This window comes from Mesoplodon densirostris, chromosome X, assembly GCF_025265405.1.
Source record: "Mesoplodon densirostris isolate mMesDen1 chromosome X, mMesDen1 primary haplotype, whole genome shotgun sequence".
NCBI lineage: Eukaryota > Metazoa > Chordata > Mammalia > Artiodactyla > Ziphiidae > Mesoplodon > Mesoplodon densirostris.
The window spans coordinates 47,873,451-47,893,315 of record NC_082681.1 but is presented as its reverse complement, the minus strand read 5'-3'; the positions used below and the strand labels follow the sequence as shown (position 1 = coordinate 47,893,315).

General features: G+C 48.6%; 1 protein-coding gene across 1 annotated transcript in view; it reads right to left on the bottom strand.

Annotated features, from left to right (window-relative positions):
• The window catches only part of LOC132482098 (glycine receptor subunit alpha-4), a 28,742-nt gene extending 20,722 nt beyond the window's left edge, over positions 1-8,020 (bottom strand). The window contains exons 1-6 of the mRNA XM_060087157.1: positions 7,956-8,020; positions 4,008-4,138; positions 3,655-3,722; positions 2,800-3,023; positions 2,590-2,672; positions 706-846 (exon numbers count right to left, since the gene is read on the bottom strand). Of these exons, the coding sequence (XP_059943140.1) occupies positions 706-846; positions 2,590-2,672; positions 2,800-3,023; positions 3,655-3,722; positions 4,008-4,138; positions 7,956-8,020 (712 nt within the window). The remainder of the gene's footprint in view (positions 1-705; positions 847-2,589; positions 2,673-2,799; positions 3,024-3,654; positions 3,723-4,007; positions 4,139-7,955) is intronic.
• Positions 8,021-19,865: the final 11,845 nt, after the last annotated feature.

The window sequence follows — 19,865 nt, the reverse complement described above, 5'->3', positions numbered from 1 at the left end:
AGCATATCAGCACACCGTTGGAGTGTGATCTCCCCTCTTCAGCTTGTGGCCTCTATCTCAGGGTCATAGCTCTTCACAACCAAATTGCCAGGGGAAATGAGGAGCCAGCAGCGATTGGGGAAGCTGCAGGGGGCAGACGCTCAGGCTGGAAAACCAGCTCCTCTCCATTTCCTGGTATGCTTTTCACACCTGGGAAACCAAGCCAATTCATGAGAGTTGAGCAGTGGGGACAGTGGTAGGACGTGTGGACAGTAAGCCAGCTGGTGACCTGAATTCTGTTCTCTCCTGGTTCAGTAAACTCATTGACTACTCCCAGATGTAGATTCCCCACTTTCCATGTGAAGTTGGCCCCAGGACAGGTGGAACACTCCTGCTACTCACTGGCACAGGACCATTTGTTCTGCAGCATGTGATAGGGACAAGAGCAAGGGCTTTGGCATTAGACAGATCTGGATTTGAATTCTAAATCAGCCATTTACTAGCTGTGTGACTTGGCCAACTGATTCAACTTCTTAGAACCTCAGTTTTCTCCTTCTGAGAAATGGGGCTGATCACCCCTACCATAATGAGATAAGACATATAAAGCACTTAGCACCACATCTGGTACAGATTGGACCTTCAGTAGAGGCTAGCTGCCTTGCCCCTTTCCCTCCCATCTGGAGGCCCTCTTGTGGCCCACAGCCAGTAAAGATCTTGGGTTTTTACCTGTGTTGTAGCGCTTGGTACAATAGCCTAGATCCTTCTCATCCCGCAAGATAAACTGGGGCAGAGTCAACCCCTCAGCCACTTGGACAGCAGGAGAATCTTCTAGCCACTCAAACACGAGGTCATTCATGGTGTAGCCAACTGAAAGTGACAGAGATGGCAGAGGATTTCAGAGTGTGGTGGTTGGACGGGGGTAGGGAGAGGGTTAGAACTGGCAGGAAAGAACAAATGAGGAATAAGGCCTGGGTTTTAGAAGTTTCATGCTCATCTTGGAAAGGAAAACCATTCGGAAGAGGGTCAGTTGCCTCATGGGCCCAGCCTAAGTGGGTAAATCAGAAAGATTCCTCTCCTACCTAGTTCTGAAGCTTTAGAAAGGCCCAAAGAGAAATTATTCTGGCAGACCTAGAAAGCACGTCAAAAGGCTTGGAAAGATGTCAAGGAAACCAGCTGGGAACCTCCTGCCCCATCTCAAACCCAGGGGAGTAAGCATGTGTACCGACCACATGTCTTGAGCTGAGCCAGCCTCAGAGCTGGGGCTTCTGCCACCTCACTCCAGGGAGGAAAGAGCTATTTATACCTTGCCAGTCATGCATGGGACAATGTGCATACCACAGACTCCCAGCCAGAGTCCTGACCTGGGGCAAATTGAGAGCTAACATTGAAAATGCCAAGTTGCTCACAGATAGCTAGCAGTTCGTGAAGGCTCTTGCCACATAGATGACTATACTCACACGTCAGGTAGAAATGGGAGCAGAAACACCAAGGCTCACAGATGTCCAGTGTAGGGCCTTGGCCCAGAGTAGCTTTGTGACTTTGGGCAAGTCACTTCCCCTTCTGTAAAATGCTCCACCTACTTTTCAGAGGGGGTAATGAGGACCTGGATGTGAAGGTGGTTTATGAACTCTAAAAAGCTGACCACATAGGACATATTCTATCTATTACTGTTATTATATGTTGGAAACAGCCTGACAAGACTTCTTCTTTGAGGATCAAATGGATATCTCCCGATCCCACAGTCTCAATTGTCCAGGAGATGGCAAAGGAATGGACATGGGCGATGGTCCAGCCTTGCTATCCTTTAGCTTCTCTGCACTTGGGGCAGCCTCTGAAGGCTGGCACCCCCTGCCCTTGGTAGCCCTTGGCTGACCTTGCTATCCTGGGCACTGTCCTATGCCTAGAACTGTCCTCTCTCACCTCTCTACAAAAGCTATCTGTACATACTACTATGTGTAAAATAGATAAACAACAAGGACCTACTGTATAGCATAGGGAACTATATTCAATATCTTGTAATAACCTATAATGGAAAAGAATCTGAAAAAGAACATATATATATATATATATATATATATATATATATATATATATGAATTATTTTGCTGTACACCTGAAATTAACACAACACTGTAACTATACTTCAGTTTAAAAAAATATGTGTTCACAAGGAATCAAGGTTCAAAGACTCCCCCCTTCCCTGTCAACTCTGGATTTTTATAGGCATCTTGAATGTCTTAACTCAGGGGAAGTAAAGGTAGAATTACTTCAGGCACTGTGAGAGGGAAATTATATCTGGACAGAGGAGGTACCCCTCAAATGACCCTCCACATACGGCATAAGCACATTTGTATGTAAGGCTGGACCCTTCCCATTCCCCAGCCCTGTGAGGCAGCCAGACCTGCCAATAGCAAGGGGATGGAAAAGCACACTGGGCTGAGTGTTAGCAAGCCCTGGCTTCTAGTCTCACCTGTGCCAAGAGCTCACTGTGTGTGCTTGGGGAAGTCCATCCCCACTCTGGGCTGCCCTTCTCCTGTCTGGAATATCATGGCATGGGGTTAACTAGCTGGCATCTCAGGCCTCACTCTGTGACTCTCTAGGGACACTTACAGCTCTCCAGCTGCATCGTGCAGGTCTGGATATCCATGGGGAAGTTCTTCAGGTCCATTGGGCAGGATAAAATGAGAGTCAGCCTGGCAGGGACAGTAAGAAAGAAGTTAGGCCGGCTTACTGGGGCTCAGCACAGCACAGGGAACCCTCTGCCCACCCCTCAGCCTCTACCCCTTGCCCCGAGCTCTCCTGGCTGTACGCCAGCTGCACCTGATGCTGTAGAGCACGTTTCCATTCTTGAAGATGCGCAGCAACTTGTTGTCTGTGGTCACCTCGTGAAAATTGGCCCCTTTCTCATTGGCAAAGAACAGGTCTGGCTTCCAAATTGAGTCCAGCATGGAGGGATCGAGGTCCAGCGAGTCATCAGGGTATTCTCGGTAGGCCAGGCGTGGGTCGTTCCACTGCTGCCGCAAGAAGATGTTCATCCGGTAGTCCTGAACAGAGATGGGCCCATCAGAGGCAGTGCTATTGCAGGGGCCTAGCAAGCCTACCTGGGCAGGAGGGCCATGAGGAGGAAATGCTGGGAGCACATCTCAGGGGCAGTGGGCATTTTCCACTGGAGAAGGAGTCTGCTTTGGGCTGATATGGCAAAGAAGGGAAGGGAAAAGACATTTATTAAACACTTACTATGTGCCAGGCTCTCTGCTAAGTGCTTTCTTCATATGCATCATCTCATTTAAATCTCATGTCAACCCTGAGAGGAGGGTGCTGTTATGATCCCCATTTCACAGATGAGGAAACTGAGACAAAGAGAGATTTGAGTAACCTGCCTAAGAGATGGTAGAGTCAGGGTTTGAACGCAGGTTTATCTGATTTCCAAGCCTTGATGCTATGCATCAAGCTACCTTCCAAACTGGAACATCTGCTGCTTAGGCTAGTCTGCCTTTAGCCACTAAAACCCCGGGCTGGGGAAAGATAAACTCCCAGTGACCGACTTTGGACATCCCATGGCTTTAGCCATGACCCTGAAACAGGGGGACGATGGCAGAGGGAGGAAAGCCTTCCTATCAGGTGGGCTTCACCCATTCACACTAGAGTGGAAGCGGGAGCAGGGCAATGCTTTACCATGGTAGTCTCGGTGATGGAGCTGAAACTGTTGATGAAGATGTTGCAGGTCACGTTCACAGGTGGGCCTAAGGGTAGCAAAGCACAGCCATATTGGCAGGGCATTCCAGGAATCTGGTAGAAATTTCCAAGACCCCCTCCCTGAGCTTGAGGCCAGGGTACTACTGGGAGAAGGCAGTGCCTGGCACACAGGCCCATGGGTGATGGAGAGGGGACGCTCCTTCTGAGCTGTGAGAGCCAGCCCTGTACCTCCAGCCTCCTGGTCCTGAGGTAGGCAATGGAGGCTAGCTCGGCAGTATGTCCCCAAAAGAAGTGGGGAGGGAAGGGTTTTTTGTAGGATAAATGATTCTTACCTTTAAAATTGGGCCGAATCCTGGCATCATATCCAGATGTTCGCCCCATAAGCTTGTCCAGGAAATCAGAGGGGGACATTGGCTGGGACACCTTGGTCCCAGATTTGACTTCTTCTTTTGCCAAGGCCACCCTGGACAGGAGAGAGAAAGAATTAATAACTGAGATCTGTTGTATTCTGCCTTTATCACAGACCCTCTCCTTCCTTGTTCCCTCCCCACTTTGGCTGGTCTCTCCATCAGGCAGGAGGATTAGGAGATGGGTTTCTAGGTGTCCACTTGCAAAATGAGAAGTACAGAAACCCCTAAAACAACACAGCAGCTCAATAGTTAGTCCTAGAAGATTACTTTCACATATATTAGATATTTTTGCCCTCAAAATTCTCAGCGTGATGGGGGTGAAAACTGTTATTTCCATCTTATAGGTGAGAAAACTGAGGCTTCCAAAGGAGTAATCTGTGAGACTGTAAATTGGTGCAGCCACTGTGGAAAACAATATGGAGTTCCCTCAAAATATTAAAAGTTGAACTACCTTATGATCCAGCAATTCTACTTCTGGGTATTTATCCAAAGGAAACAAGATCACTATGTTGAAGAAATACCAGCACCGCCCCCATTTTCATAGCAGCATTATTTGCAATGGCCAAGACATGGAAATTACCCAAGTGTCCATCAACGGATGAATAGATAAAGAAGATGTGGTGTATATATACAATGGAATACTACTCAGCTATAGAAAAGAATGAAATAATGCCATTTGCAGCAACATGGATGGACTTGGAGGGTATTATGCTAAATTAAATAAGTCAGACAGAGAAAGACAAATACCATATGATCTCATATGTGGAATCTAATAAATGGATAGATAGATAGATAGATAGATAGATCGACCGTCCAAAAGAAAAGTGACTTGACCAAAGTCTCACAGCTGGTGAGTGACACAGCGCCCAAGATCAGGACTTGAACCCAAGGCTGAGGCCTCATCCAGTATTCTCTTTCTGAAGGTGCCTTGAACATGCTCAAACAAGAGTGACAGAAATAATGCGGCTGTGGCAACGCTTTGTACATCTGGCCTAGCCAAGGATGGGAAGGGCTCAAGGGCAGTTTACACCCCTGAGAGATGGTTTTAGTTGCTTGGCCTTCATGCTGATCCCTCAGGGGCTAGGACCCAGCTTCTGGAGAGGGCAGCTTAGCTTCTGGTGTTTGCTCCAGCAGGAAGCTATATTCTGAGCTGAACCTCAGTTCAGGGTTGTGGCAGCTGCAGGAAGGTCATCTCACCTTGGCAATAAAAGAGGCAGGAAAGCAGGGCTCTAGAAGCATGGGAAAGCCTCCCAGTAAAGTGGCCATGCTGTGAAGGTCAACTCCCATCTTTTCTTCCTAAGAGCTTCATTTTGAGGATGGGGCCAGTGTGCTTTGGCCTAGCCTAGAGGCCAGCCCCCTTCTCCCCTGACAAGTTTCCTTCAAAGAGCAGCAAAGTTCCTTCCATATGCCTGCTTGTCTGCTTAGCAGCCAATAGCTAGACCAGGGACCAGGAGCTCAACAAGGGCTTGAGGGCAGGGGTGGGGCTCACACTGAGCTCAGGCTGGACTCCTGGCTGGGTCCTGTGCCTTCTGCTCCATCCTGCCATCATCACCAGAGCCAGGTCCCCTGCTGCCACTACTGCTGCTGCACTGCTGGGGCTGGGAGGTGGGGTGACTGCTGTCCTTCTGGGTCTGAGTCTCCTTTGAACCAGCGAGCTCCTCTTTCCCAGTAAATCTATGCACCTGCCAGTGACTGATAGAATAATACAAATAGCTGAGGCACCATGCTAAACACTTTATCTAGTATAGTTCTCACATCAATCCTCTCAATAATCACTCTTATTATCCTCCAGCTATAGTTGAGGAGTGCAAGATGGAGTGACTTGTTCATGATCATACAGTTCCCAAATGGTAAAGCCGAGATTCCAACCCAGAGCTGTTGACTTCAAAACTAAGTCCATCTACCGCAATACCATGATACAAGCAGCCCAGGGCGGGCTGCCAAGGAACCAGAGGGGGAAGGTGACAGCCGCACCCTGACCCTTAGAGTCTTGCTTCCTTGAATCCCATGAGCAGGAGAGAGCTCTTACCCTGGGAACAGAGGCCACCTTGGCCCCGAGTGGGGGTGGCCAGAGCAGGTGGCCTAAGCAGGCTCTGAAAACCCAGGGAGGCCTGTGGTGGTGCTGGTGCAAGCAGAAGTGCGTGGCTTCACCATGGGGCATCCACACTGGCCAGGTGCTGCTGCTGGCTGCTTGTCACCTGCCTGCCGGGAGGCCACATGGCCCTGCAGGTGGAGCAGCCAGCCCCTTGGCACTGTCCTCAACCTCACTCTCATGTCACCTCTCCCGCTAGCTCCAGCCCCAGGACCCTGGGACTGGCTGTGGGCTCAGCTGTCTTGGGCCCCAACCGCCGTGGCAGCCCCGCTTTTCCAGGGTTACCTTGTCTGCGGACCTGAAAGCAGAGTCACCGTGTGCGGTCTCTCCTTGCTCCCTTTCATTCCTGGAACGCTTCAAACACTGGCAGGAGTAGGGAGGTTCCAGAGCTGAAAATCTTTCTCATGGAAGGCCTTGGGGTGGGGTAAGGGGAGAACGCTGATTCTGCTGCTGGGTACTTAAGTGACCTTGGCCAGGTCACTTGCCCTCTCTAGACCTCAGTTTCCATAAATACAAAGAAGGATTTGGTCTCAAGATTTCCTAAGGGCCTCGGGCTTCCCTGGTGGCACAGTGGTTGAAGTCCGCCTGCCGATGCAGGGGACACGGGTTTGTGCCCCGGTCCGGGAAGATCCCACATGCTGCGGAGCGGCTGGGCCCGTGAGCCATGGCCACTGAGCCTGCGCGTCCGGAGCCTGTGCTCCGCAACAGGAGAGGCCACAACAGTGAGAGGCCCGCATACTGAAAAAAAAAAAAAAAAAAAAAAGATTTCCTAAGGGCCTGCCTTGCTCCAATCACTCAAGTGGGAATGCTGCCACCAAAGCTTGGTCCTTGAGGCAACTTCCCCTCCAGTAGGGCCTGCAAGCGTCACCTGGGTGCCCCCTTCTGCCTGTATCCTCCTATCAACTCCAGCTGAGCTGCCATTGCACTTTGGGCTGCTTTTCACTCTGAAGAAGTTTGTCACTGCCCGCCCCTGCCCACTGTATCCCTGCCTGATTGCCCCCTAATGTGTCTGCCAGCAGTGAGGCAGGAGGCTCCTCAGAGGCAAGCAGATCTTGGCGTGCTCTTTGAACGAAGAGGAGGAGGACGATATTGCAGTGGCACTCACCTGCCTCCACCTTGGAAGGCATTCTTCTGACCAGTTCAGCCCAAGGCACAGCCATCTTTCCTCCTCAGCTCACCCTATCCACCTAGAATGGCTCCTGGTCTAATGAGAAAGTGAGAATGGGTGGGAGGCCATTTACAAGGAGCTCAAAGCATGTCTTGCCCCCAAGCCCAGGAAATGATGGACACTTAGTGCCCCTCCAGGGACAGCGAGCAGACAGGTTCCCCCCCGGGCAGGGTAAGGTGACTGAAGAGGGCCAAGGTTTGGTCAGCCAACATCATTCTGATGTGCTTTTGGGAAAATCCTTGCTCCTTGAAATCTCTTGGGTGAGCAGCTGGCAGATGTTGGTGTCATTTTTAAGGATCTGAGGAACGTGTGGCCAAGCTGGTAGGGAGACGGGGTTGCATGGCAGGACAGATGGCTTCTGTTCCGGGGCTCACTCCCCAGCCCCTACCCTGGCCCAGGAAAGTCTCACCCATGCCGAAGCCTTCCCACCTGCTCTGGGGCTTTGACCTCCTTTATGAAAGTCTCCTGGGATCTGAGTGGGGGAGGGTGTGTCCTCCCCTGGAGCCTTCCAGACTGTGGGCTTTCTGTAAACTTCAAGGAAACTGCCAGAGCCCCTGCTACCCCCGGCCGGTATTTGCATGCATCTCCTTCTCACCCCCACTCAGCTCACCTGAGGAGAACCTGCAGGGTCCAGAAGAGAAGGAAGGAGAGGGTTGCTGGAACAAGAGTTGTCATTCTGAGGGGACCCTGGAGTCCTTTCTCAGCCTGGCTGCCGAGGTGAGAGTGGGTATCCGGGCGGGAACGCCGAAAGTACAGAGCCTTCTTCCTACTTGGGCCACTTGCAAGGAACCCAAGGAGGGCCGGGCTAGGAGTTGCACGCTCTCTCCTCTTCTCTTTTCTCTGCCCCGTCCTTAGTCCTTACCAGTCAGGGGCCAGAACTATTCCCCTGGAAGTGATCCTGACACAGATAACCTGCTCCTGCTCTGGCTCGCCTGGGGCTCCGGAGGGCCTCAGCCTGCCTGCTGGGGTGCTGAAGGAGATTCTTTTTGGGCAGCAATCACTCTCTAAACCCTGGAGAGTCTTGGAGGGGAGGGAAGAGGGAGACTGTAGGAAGATGCTTCCCTCCCTCCCACCTCCCCCTGAGATGCACCCTCTGAAAGCAGCAATTTAAAGGCACAGTCGCCAGCAGCTGGAGTGGGGTTCCGAGCGAGCCTGTGTGCTGTGTGCTGGGGAGGAGCCTGGGCTGCCGCTGCAGCCTGGAGAGGGCCGGAGGTGTCCTGTGTAGCTTCTAACTGTCCAGCTGGAGGAGTGCGTGCAGGCTGCCCTGATTCCCCAACCTCCCCAGCAGTTCCCCTTTTATCCTGGAGCCAAGCTGTGGCCAAACTCTAAAGGCTTAATGATTTTTGTAAGGGAGAAAAAAGACCTGAGAGGATTTAGGGGAGCCAGTGGGTTTCCTCCAGCTGACAGCTTCAGGGCTGAGAGGAGGTGAGGAGGAGGCCGAGGGAAGGGGTGGCTTTTCCTCAACCCTCTGGGTGGAGACACAAGGGATGGATAAGGCAGAGGAACTTCGGAGTTCTCCTATGTCTGCCTGCCTATCAGTCTGTCCATCTGTCTGTCTGCATGACCCATCTTCATCCTTGTAGTTGTGCATCCTCTTTCCTGCCTGCTTACCTCCCTTAGCTCATCTCTGCTGAGCTTGGGGGGCTCTCTTTAGCTCTCTGAAACCCCCTTTCCCCAGCCTGGTTAGGCTGTGAGGAGGAATAGGTGTCCCTGGCAGGGGCAGGGCAGGCCTGGCGCACAGCAGGCTTTGCAAGCTTCCGAGAAGTCAAGGGGGCCAAGAGCAATGACCCGGCAGCCCCGAAGCCCAGGATGGAGTAGAGAGGCAGGGAGGGTGGGCTTCTCCCCATCCCCTTGCTTCTGCCCATTTGCTTACAGCATCCAGGCGCTTGAGCGGCTCTTTTCCTGACGACCCTTCCCCAAACTTGCTCAAGCACCAGCTGAACCGCTCTGGGACTTCTGCGAGTGCCTCAGCCTCCCTCCCTCCCTCCCTCTTTTTCCTTACTTTCTTCTTCCCTCTCTCCCTGAAGCTTTCCTTCATCTTTACTCTCTCCATCTCTAATCTCCCTTCCTGTTTCTTTTCTGGGTCTCACCTTCTGTGTCTGTCTCCCCCTCTTCTTTCACCCTCGCTTTCTCTCCATTCCCGTTTTCTCTCTCAACTTCCCATTATCTCCATTTTCTCACTCTCTTTTTAAATTACGACTGTGAGAAGCAAAATGTTTTCATTTATTCTGCAGTGGAAACTCTCACAACAGCTCATCTGAGTTCTTGAGTGTGTACTCAGGGGAGGGTTCGGTGCCACTTTATAGGGGTCAATTCCAGCACTGACTGCGGCCCCTCAGCCCCACCAGAGAAGGGTGTGCGGGGATTGCAAGCTCTTCAAAGGGACCCACTTAGAGGCAATGATGGGTAGAACTTGTGCTGCATCTCCCTGTGGTTGTGTTATTATTAAAGAAGAGGAATTTTTAAACCACCAATGAAAGGGAAAGAAGATAATTTTAAAGATTATGCACTGAAATGTTGATGGCGGAGCTGGGCTTTTGGAATTGGGACTGGACACATTACAAGCCTGAAATCATGCTTATATGGCCAGTAAGTACAAAATACAAAGTACTAATTTTCCTGAAAATATCTTTAGCAGCTCTTTCACCTGCTTACCCTCCCTCCGTGTTTTCTGTAAGCATCACAATCCCCACTCCGTGGGCAGGAACCGAGCCTTACAGCACCTCTCAGGGCAGAGCTGCAGGCTAGGGCACTAAGCGGGGCGGGCAGCAGAAGCACTTGATCCTATTTAACTCACTCCCTCTGACAAGCTTGATTTTGTCACTTCCCCTTCCTCAACTCTTCCCTATTGCTTTCAAGCTGAAGTTCAAGGCGCTGCATGACCTGGTCACTCTGCTCCTCTGCTGATGCATCTCGAGACCCCTGTCTCTCCAGCTTCCACGTTGTTTCACAAGTTGTTCCCCCTGCCAGAGTACTCTTCCTTCCACTCTTATCCTTCTGGACTAAGTTTTCTTGTCCCCCTCTCAAGGAAGACTTCTTGAACTGCCCCTGTCACCCCTCAGGTCTGGGTTAGGAGACCCCCCCAACGTGTTCCTACAGGACCTTCGCCTTCCCCTTCACAGCACCATCACACTCTGTTAAAGCCGCCCGCTTACTTGACTCTCTCCCCACTACAGACCTCTCAAGCTTCCTGAGGGTAGAGACACGTGAGCCACCCAATCCCGAGGGCCCAGCCCAGAGCTTGGCACATTCCAGGCAACTAGTGAACATACGTTAAGATGCATTCCGGGCACCCAGAGATACTTCCCCAAGCCAGTGCCTCTGCATCTTTCTCTGTCAAATGAGAATGATGAGTCTGACACAGAGAGAGAGAGCCGGCATGAAGTAATGGTAATAAAGGGAAACGAGAAAGCAGTTTTCATTCTCTTGCCCCTTGGTCCTGAGGCGTCACCTTCAGTCATCTGGGATTCTTGGCTAATGGAAGGCACAGGCCCCTGGGGACTGGTCCATTGTCTCAGGTCTCGCCCCCTGTGTGTCCCGTGGGGTCCCTGAGTGCTGAGAACACAGCGGGATCAGTTTCCTGGGAGGAAAGATCCCTTCTTATGAAAGGCTGCAGCCATGACCAAGGGTCTGGCTGGTATATTGAGGGGATACTGCTTCCCAAGGGTGCTGAAAGGCTTTGGGAGAAGGAGGGAGGCCAGGGAGGCAAAGAACTGGATAAGCTGCTCCTAGGAGGTGACAAGAAGCAGGGAAGGTGCCCATCCAAGAGTTCCCTCTACTAATAGGAAGCCACACTTTCTGAAGATGACCTCAGCATTTTCTGGTGTGGGAGGGGCACAAATTTGTGTCCAGACTCGCCCCACAAATTTTTTCTCTTCTTATTATCAAACTATGGTGTATGGGAATCTCTATGCTCCAAAATGTATTGCACCCTTTTCCTCTTTTTTTTTTTTTTTTTTGTGGTATGCGGGCCTCTCACTGTCGTGGCCTCTCCCGTTGTGGAGCACAGGCTCCGGACGCGCAGGCTCAGCAGCCATGGCTCCCGGCCCAGCCGCTCCGCCGCATGTGGGATCTTCCCAGACCGGGGCACGAACCCGTGTCCCCTGCATCGGCAGGCGGACTCTCAACCACTGCGCCACCAGGGAAGCCCCCCTTTTCGTCTTTTGAAATTGGCTTTCCCATTGGCCACGAGAAGTGGCTGGATTGCAGCAGGAGGTTGCGTAGAAGCTACAATAAGTAAAATGTTTTACTGGATGAAAGATTATTTCATCATGAAAAAACTACTGAGCTGCTAGAAATGGATTAAGCACATCATTTTCATAAATGTTTCATCCCAGGAAAGAGTCTGTCACATTTCAGCCCAATACAAGGAAAATTACAATTGTGCCCTCCTGACAAGCAGGTTTCTGCAACCTCAGTCTGAGGAGAAGCATGTCTGTGCGGGATCGGGTATTATCTGGTGAATCCAGTGACTTCTAGGGCTTAATTTTGGGGGCAGAGTTGGAGAGCCATTTGGCATCCCATCCTGGACCCAACTCCCCCATACTACCTATCCCACTTATTTAAGTATAAAGTGGTCTGTGGGGGTACCTCAAAAGTCGACTGTGTTCCCAAGCTGAGGAAACTCTCAAAGCATTAGCTACTTTTCAGAAGCATTGGGGTAAGAAGTTGGGGGCATGTGTGAAATAAAATACAGACGTCTTTTAAAATGTCTGCTGACAAGGACAGGGGCGTTTCGGTTGGATCTCCAAGGAGCAAGGCTGCATCTTGTTGCTGTGTGTGAGTTTTCCTTTTCAGGGTCATTTTCAACCTCCAAGGATGTGACAGTTTACTTGAAAGTGGGGGCTCAACTTCTGGTGCTGAGGGAGTGCTGCCGGCAGAGGCAGGAAGCCCTCACGCCCTTCAGACTCAAGGAGATATGCACAGTGTGTGTGATGTAATAGTGGTGGTGGGAGTTTCACAGTCCTCGATTCAGCTAGAGGAAGGAAGAAGAAAGACCAAAATGGCAGATGCGTTGGATAGGTTCAGTGCTCTCCTAAGACTTTTGGAGAGTAATTGATTTAAGTCCCATGTTTCCAAGATTACCTTTCCTTCTTTTACGGAATATTTCCGGCATGGGTTTTGCAGACCAAGCCTTGAGTATCTGAATTTGGGGCCGCCTGTGGAGAGGTTGACTGAGCTTCTCTCAGACCTCAAAGATGAACCAGTTATCAGCACGAGGATAGCACAGTGAACAATGGTCCTGCCTCTGTTGCTGGCTCTCTGTTCAGTGTCTAGGGGTCAACAGAGAAATGGGGCTCCAGGCAGGGATGGTATATTGACTAGCACCCAGATAGGCACCATTTCTCTCCTGCTGGACCCTCAGCATCACTACTCATCCCACCAGCCACTTGAGAGTGATTCACTAGGCATGCAGGAGAGTTTCATTAAGGTTTCCACAGAGTTTGCATTGACTCTCCTTGTCTCTTGGTTCTCATAACTCTGAAACATTCTTTTTTGGGGATGATAGGACCATGTCACGCTTCTCCTCAAAAGTAAATTGGTTTTTGCTGGTGATCATGCTCATGAATATCTTATTTCGCTCACTTGGGGACTGTGATCATCCATGATGTGTGAGTTGTGAAGCCCTTACATAACATAAAAGAAACAGGACTTGGAAAGATGAATAAATGTTTACCGTGTGGAATGCACTGTGTTCCCACTGATTCATGCATGCACTTAACAAATATTTATTGATTGCACGTCATATGCCAGATGTTTTAGGTGCTGTAGATACAACAGTGAACAAAGCAGACGAAGTCCACGCCCTTATGTAGCTTACATTCTAGTGGAGTAATGATGTAATTGTCTCCCAAAGAAGGTTCTGCATGGGTCATCAGCAGTGCCCCAGGGCCTGAGTACCTCTTGAAGCATTTGATTTGGACATTTATTACATGGCCTAGAAAAAATAGAGATGAAAAAGACACAAATGAACTTATTTACAAAACAGAAACAGACATAGAAAACAAATTTATGGTTACCGCAGGGGAAATGGGGTTGGGGGACAGATAAATTAGGAGGTTGGAATTAACATATACACACTACAATATATAAAATAGATAATCAACAAGGACCTGCTGTATAGCACAGGGAACTATACTCAATATTTTGTAATAACCTATAAGGGAAAAGAATCTGAAAAAGAATATATATCTGTATATATCTATACATATATCTGAATCACTATGCTGTATACCTGAAACTAACACAATATTGTAAATCAGCTATACTTCAATTAAAAAAAAAGAGAGATGACTTTTCAGCAGACAGGAATGAACTTCATTTCCATGTATCCCAGAATCTGTCTGCTAGTCACATCACAAGAGGTCACCACTTGCTAGACACCACCCCAAGAAGCTTATCCTCCAATAATCCAACCCTAAACAGAATATACATGTCCGAGTCCCTTGAGTATCTCTGGTGGTGCATACAGATTTGTCTGTGACTGATTATAAGCTCCTTCCTCAGTAGGATAGTTAGGGGGATTAACAGCACTCTTAGCACTCTTGCTGTGGTACTTCTCTAAGTGGTCTCCAATTATTTAGGATTCATTCTCTCTCTCTCTCTCTTTGCCTCTCTTCCTCTCTCTCTTTTGTCTTTGTTTTTCCTTTCTGTCTTTCTTTCAGTCTGTCTTTCTGTCTGTCCTCAAGTCTTTTTTTTCCCCATGAATAAATTCAATGTCTGTTGCAATAGGATATTGGACCCCGAAGTAAGGAAGAATTTAGTTGGTGACTGTACATAGAAATATGCAGAAAGCTGAATTTGCATTAATGATACCAATCATATAGTTATAGTTAGATCAGCAATTTTTATATGGCAGGGACTAGAATTTAACATTAGAAAAGATGTGATAGTTTAATCTTGCACTCCTGTAGTGTTCATCATCTGAATATACACACGTGTGTGCATGCAGACACACACACACACAGAGCACCTCTTGATAGTGTGAAGATGATGCCCCTGCCACTAGCAATTATCATCTCAGAGTGTGACTGTGGGGTGTGATGAAGTTGGGGTGTGATGAGTAGTCCTTTTCTTCCTGAGTGCAGGTGGATCTTGTTCTTTGATTTGTGGCTGTGGTTTCTACATATACTGCACTAATGAAGCCCTTTTCGACACAGTCACTCACACAGGAAAAATTGGAATCCCTTGGTAATGTGCCAAGTTGAACCACTTCTCTGTGTATAGGGTGGGTTAACTCATTTTGTGAAAGTTATGGGGCATATGGCCCAAAGCAACATATTCTAATCAGTGACAGGCACTCCTGAGCTGCTAATCAGACAACAAACCTCAGCAGGTCACACACAATAGCTTTTGCTGCCACCCGCTCCTGCACGGTCAGCAACATCATCGTCCAACACCGAGAGAGTGCTGCTTTGAGAACTCTGACTTCTCTTTCCTGCCTATTGTCAGTTTCTTTCTGTAACCTTCACATTGCCTTTTACCGTGTATTACATCCCACGTGTTCTATAAACCCCTCGCTTTCCACAGCGGTGTGCCCACTGCTGAGTCAAAGGCAGGTGCTGTTTCACAACTGCAAGCCCAGTACAACCAGCCTCAATTACGGTGCAGTTTCAGCATAGACAAATAGGATGCTGAGGTCTTGATATTTTCAGGCAAGCAGTGGCATGGAGCCAGGGAAGTCTACTCAGTTGCATCACCTTAAGCAAAAACACTTAGGAGACTAACTTATTTTCCATGTACAGAACCAGGTCTATGAAACTGTAGAATGGAGTAGAAGAGGACCATTTAGAAGGTTCACTGAGTAAGGACGAATATTTTCACTCTTCAGAGAAGCATCCAGGAGAAAACTGGAAGCATGGGCAGGGGAGCTCAGCTCATCCTGAGCTACTGGAGGGAGAGAATTTGAAGTTGCTCTTTTTTGATGACTCATATTCCATTCCAGATCAAGCAGCCACCAGCAGAAGTCAGAAGATTAACACATAAAGTGAAACTAAAGAGATACTCCTCATACCACAGACCAAGTCCTGGAGAAGCTGTTAATCAGTGCTAAGAAGGCCAGTGCCTGGGGAGCCTTAGCTCATGTTAATTGCATTGATTGAATCCTGGGGTAGAACTGAGTCCACCATAGACTCTAATGATACCAAAGGGCCAGCCTCATCCCCTTACTCTGAGAGGATTCTCTGATCTCCATGGAGACTAGAAAGGAGTTCTAGTTACTGTGGTAGAGAAATTTGTGGCATTCAAGTGCTTCCAACTTGTCAGAGGCAGAGAAGATTCTTTGTTCCAAGTTGGTGGGATTCATAATTATTATTAGATACATTTCACTGTATTTTGACTCCCTGTTTCAATCTGATCTGCTATGATTGGTTCTTCCTAGATCCATGTTACGCATGGGAAAATGAAACCCACAACACAGTTTATTTCTGTCTTCTCTGTCTCACATCTCTGTCTTCTCTGTACCTCTATTCTCATTCAACCTCCAATTTCCCAAGCATAAAGATATTATGTTTACAAGTTGGTGAAACACAAGCCAACCAATAAGATAGGCTAAAGCAGAGATGAAACTAGACTTCTTTTTGCAGTTAGTGTCCAGGAAATGTTTAGCTGTCTCATGTCCAATTCTATATTCAGACTCTGGCCTCTCCACTGCTCTGCATCTACTCAGACCTCTACTTACCTGTGAGTTCAGAGTGTCATTTTTCAGAGATGAACTGAAGTCTACCGATGCCCAAGGAGGATCAGGGTAGGCCTCTTCATTTGAAGAAAAGGAGAATAAGAAGTAAAGAATGATTGATTCATCATGGGTCTTGGTTCTGCCATGCAGATCTCTCTGGTCTCAGGAGGTGAGTAAAGATTGGAGAAAGGACAGCCTCCTGCTTCCCTACGAATCAAAGGCCACTCTAGAGGTTTTTGTAGGAAGAAACTGCATTTTCTCCAGCCTACATTCCACAGAACCTGGCCATGGAATAGGCTTTTTCTCCCCCCAGAGGTCAAAAATGTTGGCCATGAAGTCAGGAGTCAAAGCCAGGCAGGCTTATTCCCCAACTGGCTGCTCTAGTCAAGTCAGAACAAACTAGATCCTTAGAACATTAAGGGACAGTAGATAGTCCATAATCAATACTTCCTTCCAAATCAAACTTTGCTGTGGTTAGTGGTGAAGTTGTCTCCACCCTAGTAAGGGGATCTTTTCAGCTACCAGATGAATCATGGCTGAAATTAACGCAGCAGATAGTTTTTTTTCCTAAAGGGCTTGATTCTTCTCTGCTCTGCTCCGCCGCTTCCTGCCCCCTGTCATCAATCCTCTTCAACCCTTCTCTGTACTTGAGCTGAGAAGAAGGAAAGTGCAGTTGACTCTCAGGTTCCCTCTGATGTCTTTGTGCAGAAGCTTGGCTCAGTCTGTCATGAGCAGAGATGGTGGCAGCCTTAACTTGCCCTCAGAGGTGGTTTCGAAGTGCCTTGTGGCTTCCATTTGGCCCCTGAAACATATTATTTGGTGAGGAATGAGGGGAAAGACTAAAATTCAACAGCAGAGTCTTGCATGGGGCAAATGAAGAAGCGCTAGAATTCCCCTCAAAATCTCATGCAAAACCACCAAGTCATAGAATGTTAGAAATGGATAGGATATTATAGATCAAATCCAATCTCCTTTTCGAAGGCCCAAGAAAGTACTGAAAGGGTGAAATGACGGGCTGAAGGTGATTCAGCTGTTTGGTGTGGAGCTTGGAGTAGATCTCAGAAACTCTGGCACCCGAACGACCTGCCCCCCATCACATTCCTGCCTTCCACTGGAAGCCGAAACCAGTCCTCTGCTTTGTGCTCTGTGACTTTTCCCCTGGCCCTCTCCACAAGGCACACATGTGCACACCTACACTTTGCCCTGCACCTGGTAGCCGTGAGCTCTTCCCGGCGAGCACAGGCCCAGGCAAATGTCTTCCCGAGTTGCTACTTTGCTGTAAAGGGTCAGCAGCAGGGCCAAGGGAGTCCTTTTAATTAAGCCACAAGTCCGCTAAGTTATGCACACATAAGCTGCTTCCTCCACCGTTTACTCAGTAACTCATTCTCCTCCAAAAAAAGAAAAGAAAACTAAAACAAAGCTGAGATGAGAAATGAGAGAAGGAAAGAGTGCAAGAGAGAGAAATGAAATGAGTGAATGTCCTTAGAATTTCTTGGCATCCCGCTCCCCCCCTTACCTAAAGCATTTCCTTAACCCTCGTTCTGCAGGGCCAACTTCCCTTGCAAGCCTGGGCACACAAGGTCCCACTCTAATAACGATAATGATAAAAATAATGTTGCTCAGCAGCGTCTTCATCCAGAGTCCTCGTCAGCATAGAAGTTTGGTGTCAGATCCAAATGCTGTGTTCCACAGAGGCCTGGGTCTCTTCTTTGACCACAAGAAGTAAGTGATCTGGAAAGAGGAAGCTGTGTGCTCCAAGGGGCAAGCAGGTGATGCTGTGGGCAGCCTTGGGTACCCTTGCTTTGAGAGCGCCCATTCCTAAGAGAGTTGGTGAGGGTCCCAGCGCCCCCAGACCCATCCTGTCTGTGGGAGAATTCAGCACCACCCTCCTTTGTTTCACTGGAACTTTCCCATGTAGAAGTGATTCTGCCTCTACAAAGTTGACCGCTCTCGTGTCAGGCACTTCCAGAGCCATGATTTTCATTAACTCACAAGTATCATTGTTCCCAGAAACAGGCTCAGAGATGACAAGTGGAGAGCCAAGCCTCATAAACAGAGCTCCTAGCACCCAACAGTCTTTCCACAACAACACAGATGCCTATGGATAGGCTGAATAGAGCCTAGCTCACGGGAAATATTTGCTAAATGTGTGTTGGATGAATGAAAAAAGGACTCCTCAACTCCCTTGCTTTCCTTTCTGCCACGCTAGTCCCTTGGATCTAAGCAGAAAGACATATATTTGTTATCCAGGACTTTTTCATTGACCAGCCCCCTCCAAACAATGCTGATTAAAGGGTATACCTGGGACCATTCCCACTGAGTGAGTCAGGACAGAATCTTCCTCCCACAAACTTCTTCCGAAGGTCGTCGTGGAAGGGACAGGTTTTGGTGTTAGACTGCCTAGGTTTAAATCCTTGCTCTGTCACTTGCTAGCTGTGTGACCCTCTACAAGTGACTTCACCAGTCTAAGCCTCTGTTTCTGCATCTGCTAAATGAGATAATAAATTAGACCTGTGCCCTCAGGGTTGCCATGAAGATTAAATGTTATAATAGACTCTAGCCTAGGGTCAGGCACACAGTCAGCACTTGATAAGCTATTATTATTCTTCTCGGCCCTGGAGTACTTCTTTCCCTTCATCTGCTCTGTGAGCTGAAGTGGTTTTGCTGCACTGAACCCCCTCAGCCGGGGGAGCCAGATCAGAGGATGTGGGCTTTGGAGGGAGTACCATATATCCCTCACCCAGAGCAAAGACCAGTGCTTGCTAGGTCAGTTAGAATTGCAGCTGGAAAATATCCTGGATGAGGGCTTAGCTCTGGGAGAAGAGATGGTTAGAAATATTCCTTGGGGGTTTGGGGGACAGGAAGTTGTGAGTACAGACAGAATAAACCAGAGGAGATAGACAGAAAGGAAAGGGAGGCTGGGGAGAAGGGGGAAGAAAAAGTTTGGGAGAGACAGGGAGGGGCTGGAGAGCTGAGGAGAAGCTAACTTTCTACTAGAACATTAAGCACAAATGAGGGGACATAAAATTAACATCTTTATTGAAAAGAAAAGCAAGGAAGTAAGAAATATTCCTCTTTGGGGAAATCTCGTATAGAAAGGAGCAGGTGCTAGGGGCCTTTGGAGGCTGGCTGCCATGGTGATGCTATATGTCTTTTTTTCTATTACCCTGTGAATCTGGCAGCTGATAGCTTCTTTCTGCTCTAGTTTCTAAGTACAGGGCTTAGCCCTCTGTGCATCTTTGATTTCCATCTCCAGCACTCTGGATATTTTGTGGGACTTACTGGCTTGTTGTCATGCCTTCTTTATGAAATGATACTTGTCCAGAAAGAAAAAGAAGAGAGGGTGTATGCTGGGGAATAGAGGGAGAAGCATTCTGTGTGGCTCTTTGTAGATAGATGAGAAGGCAAGTTTAGCACGTTAGGGAGCACTTTGGTCAGAAAGATGCGGAGGGAACTCTTATCCTAGTGACTCTTTCCTTTCCAAGGTAAATCTAGGCGGGCTCTTCTCTAAGAAAATAAGGTGGCCAATCGCCTTGGTTTGCCGACACTGAGGGGTTTCCTGGGACATGGAACTTTCAATTATACAACAAGGAGAGTCCCAGACAAACCGGGACAGGTGGTAACCCTAAGAAAAAGCCCATTCAGGAAGTCCAAGATGAAGGGAGCCCACATTCTTCAGAGCCTGACAGTAAACAATCACATGCAGGGACCACAGAAGGCTCTTGAGAGAAAGTCACTATTTAACCAAGGCTCATAAGCATAGACAACTTAATAGCTCGGTTTTTGCCACCAAACCATTTCCCCCATGCTATTGTATGTAAAGAGATTCTCCAAGTTCCAGTG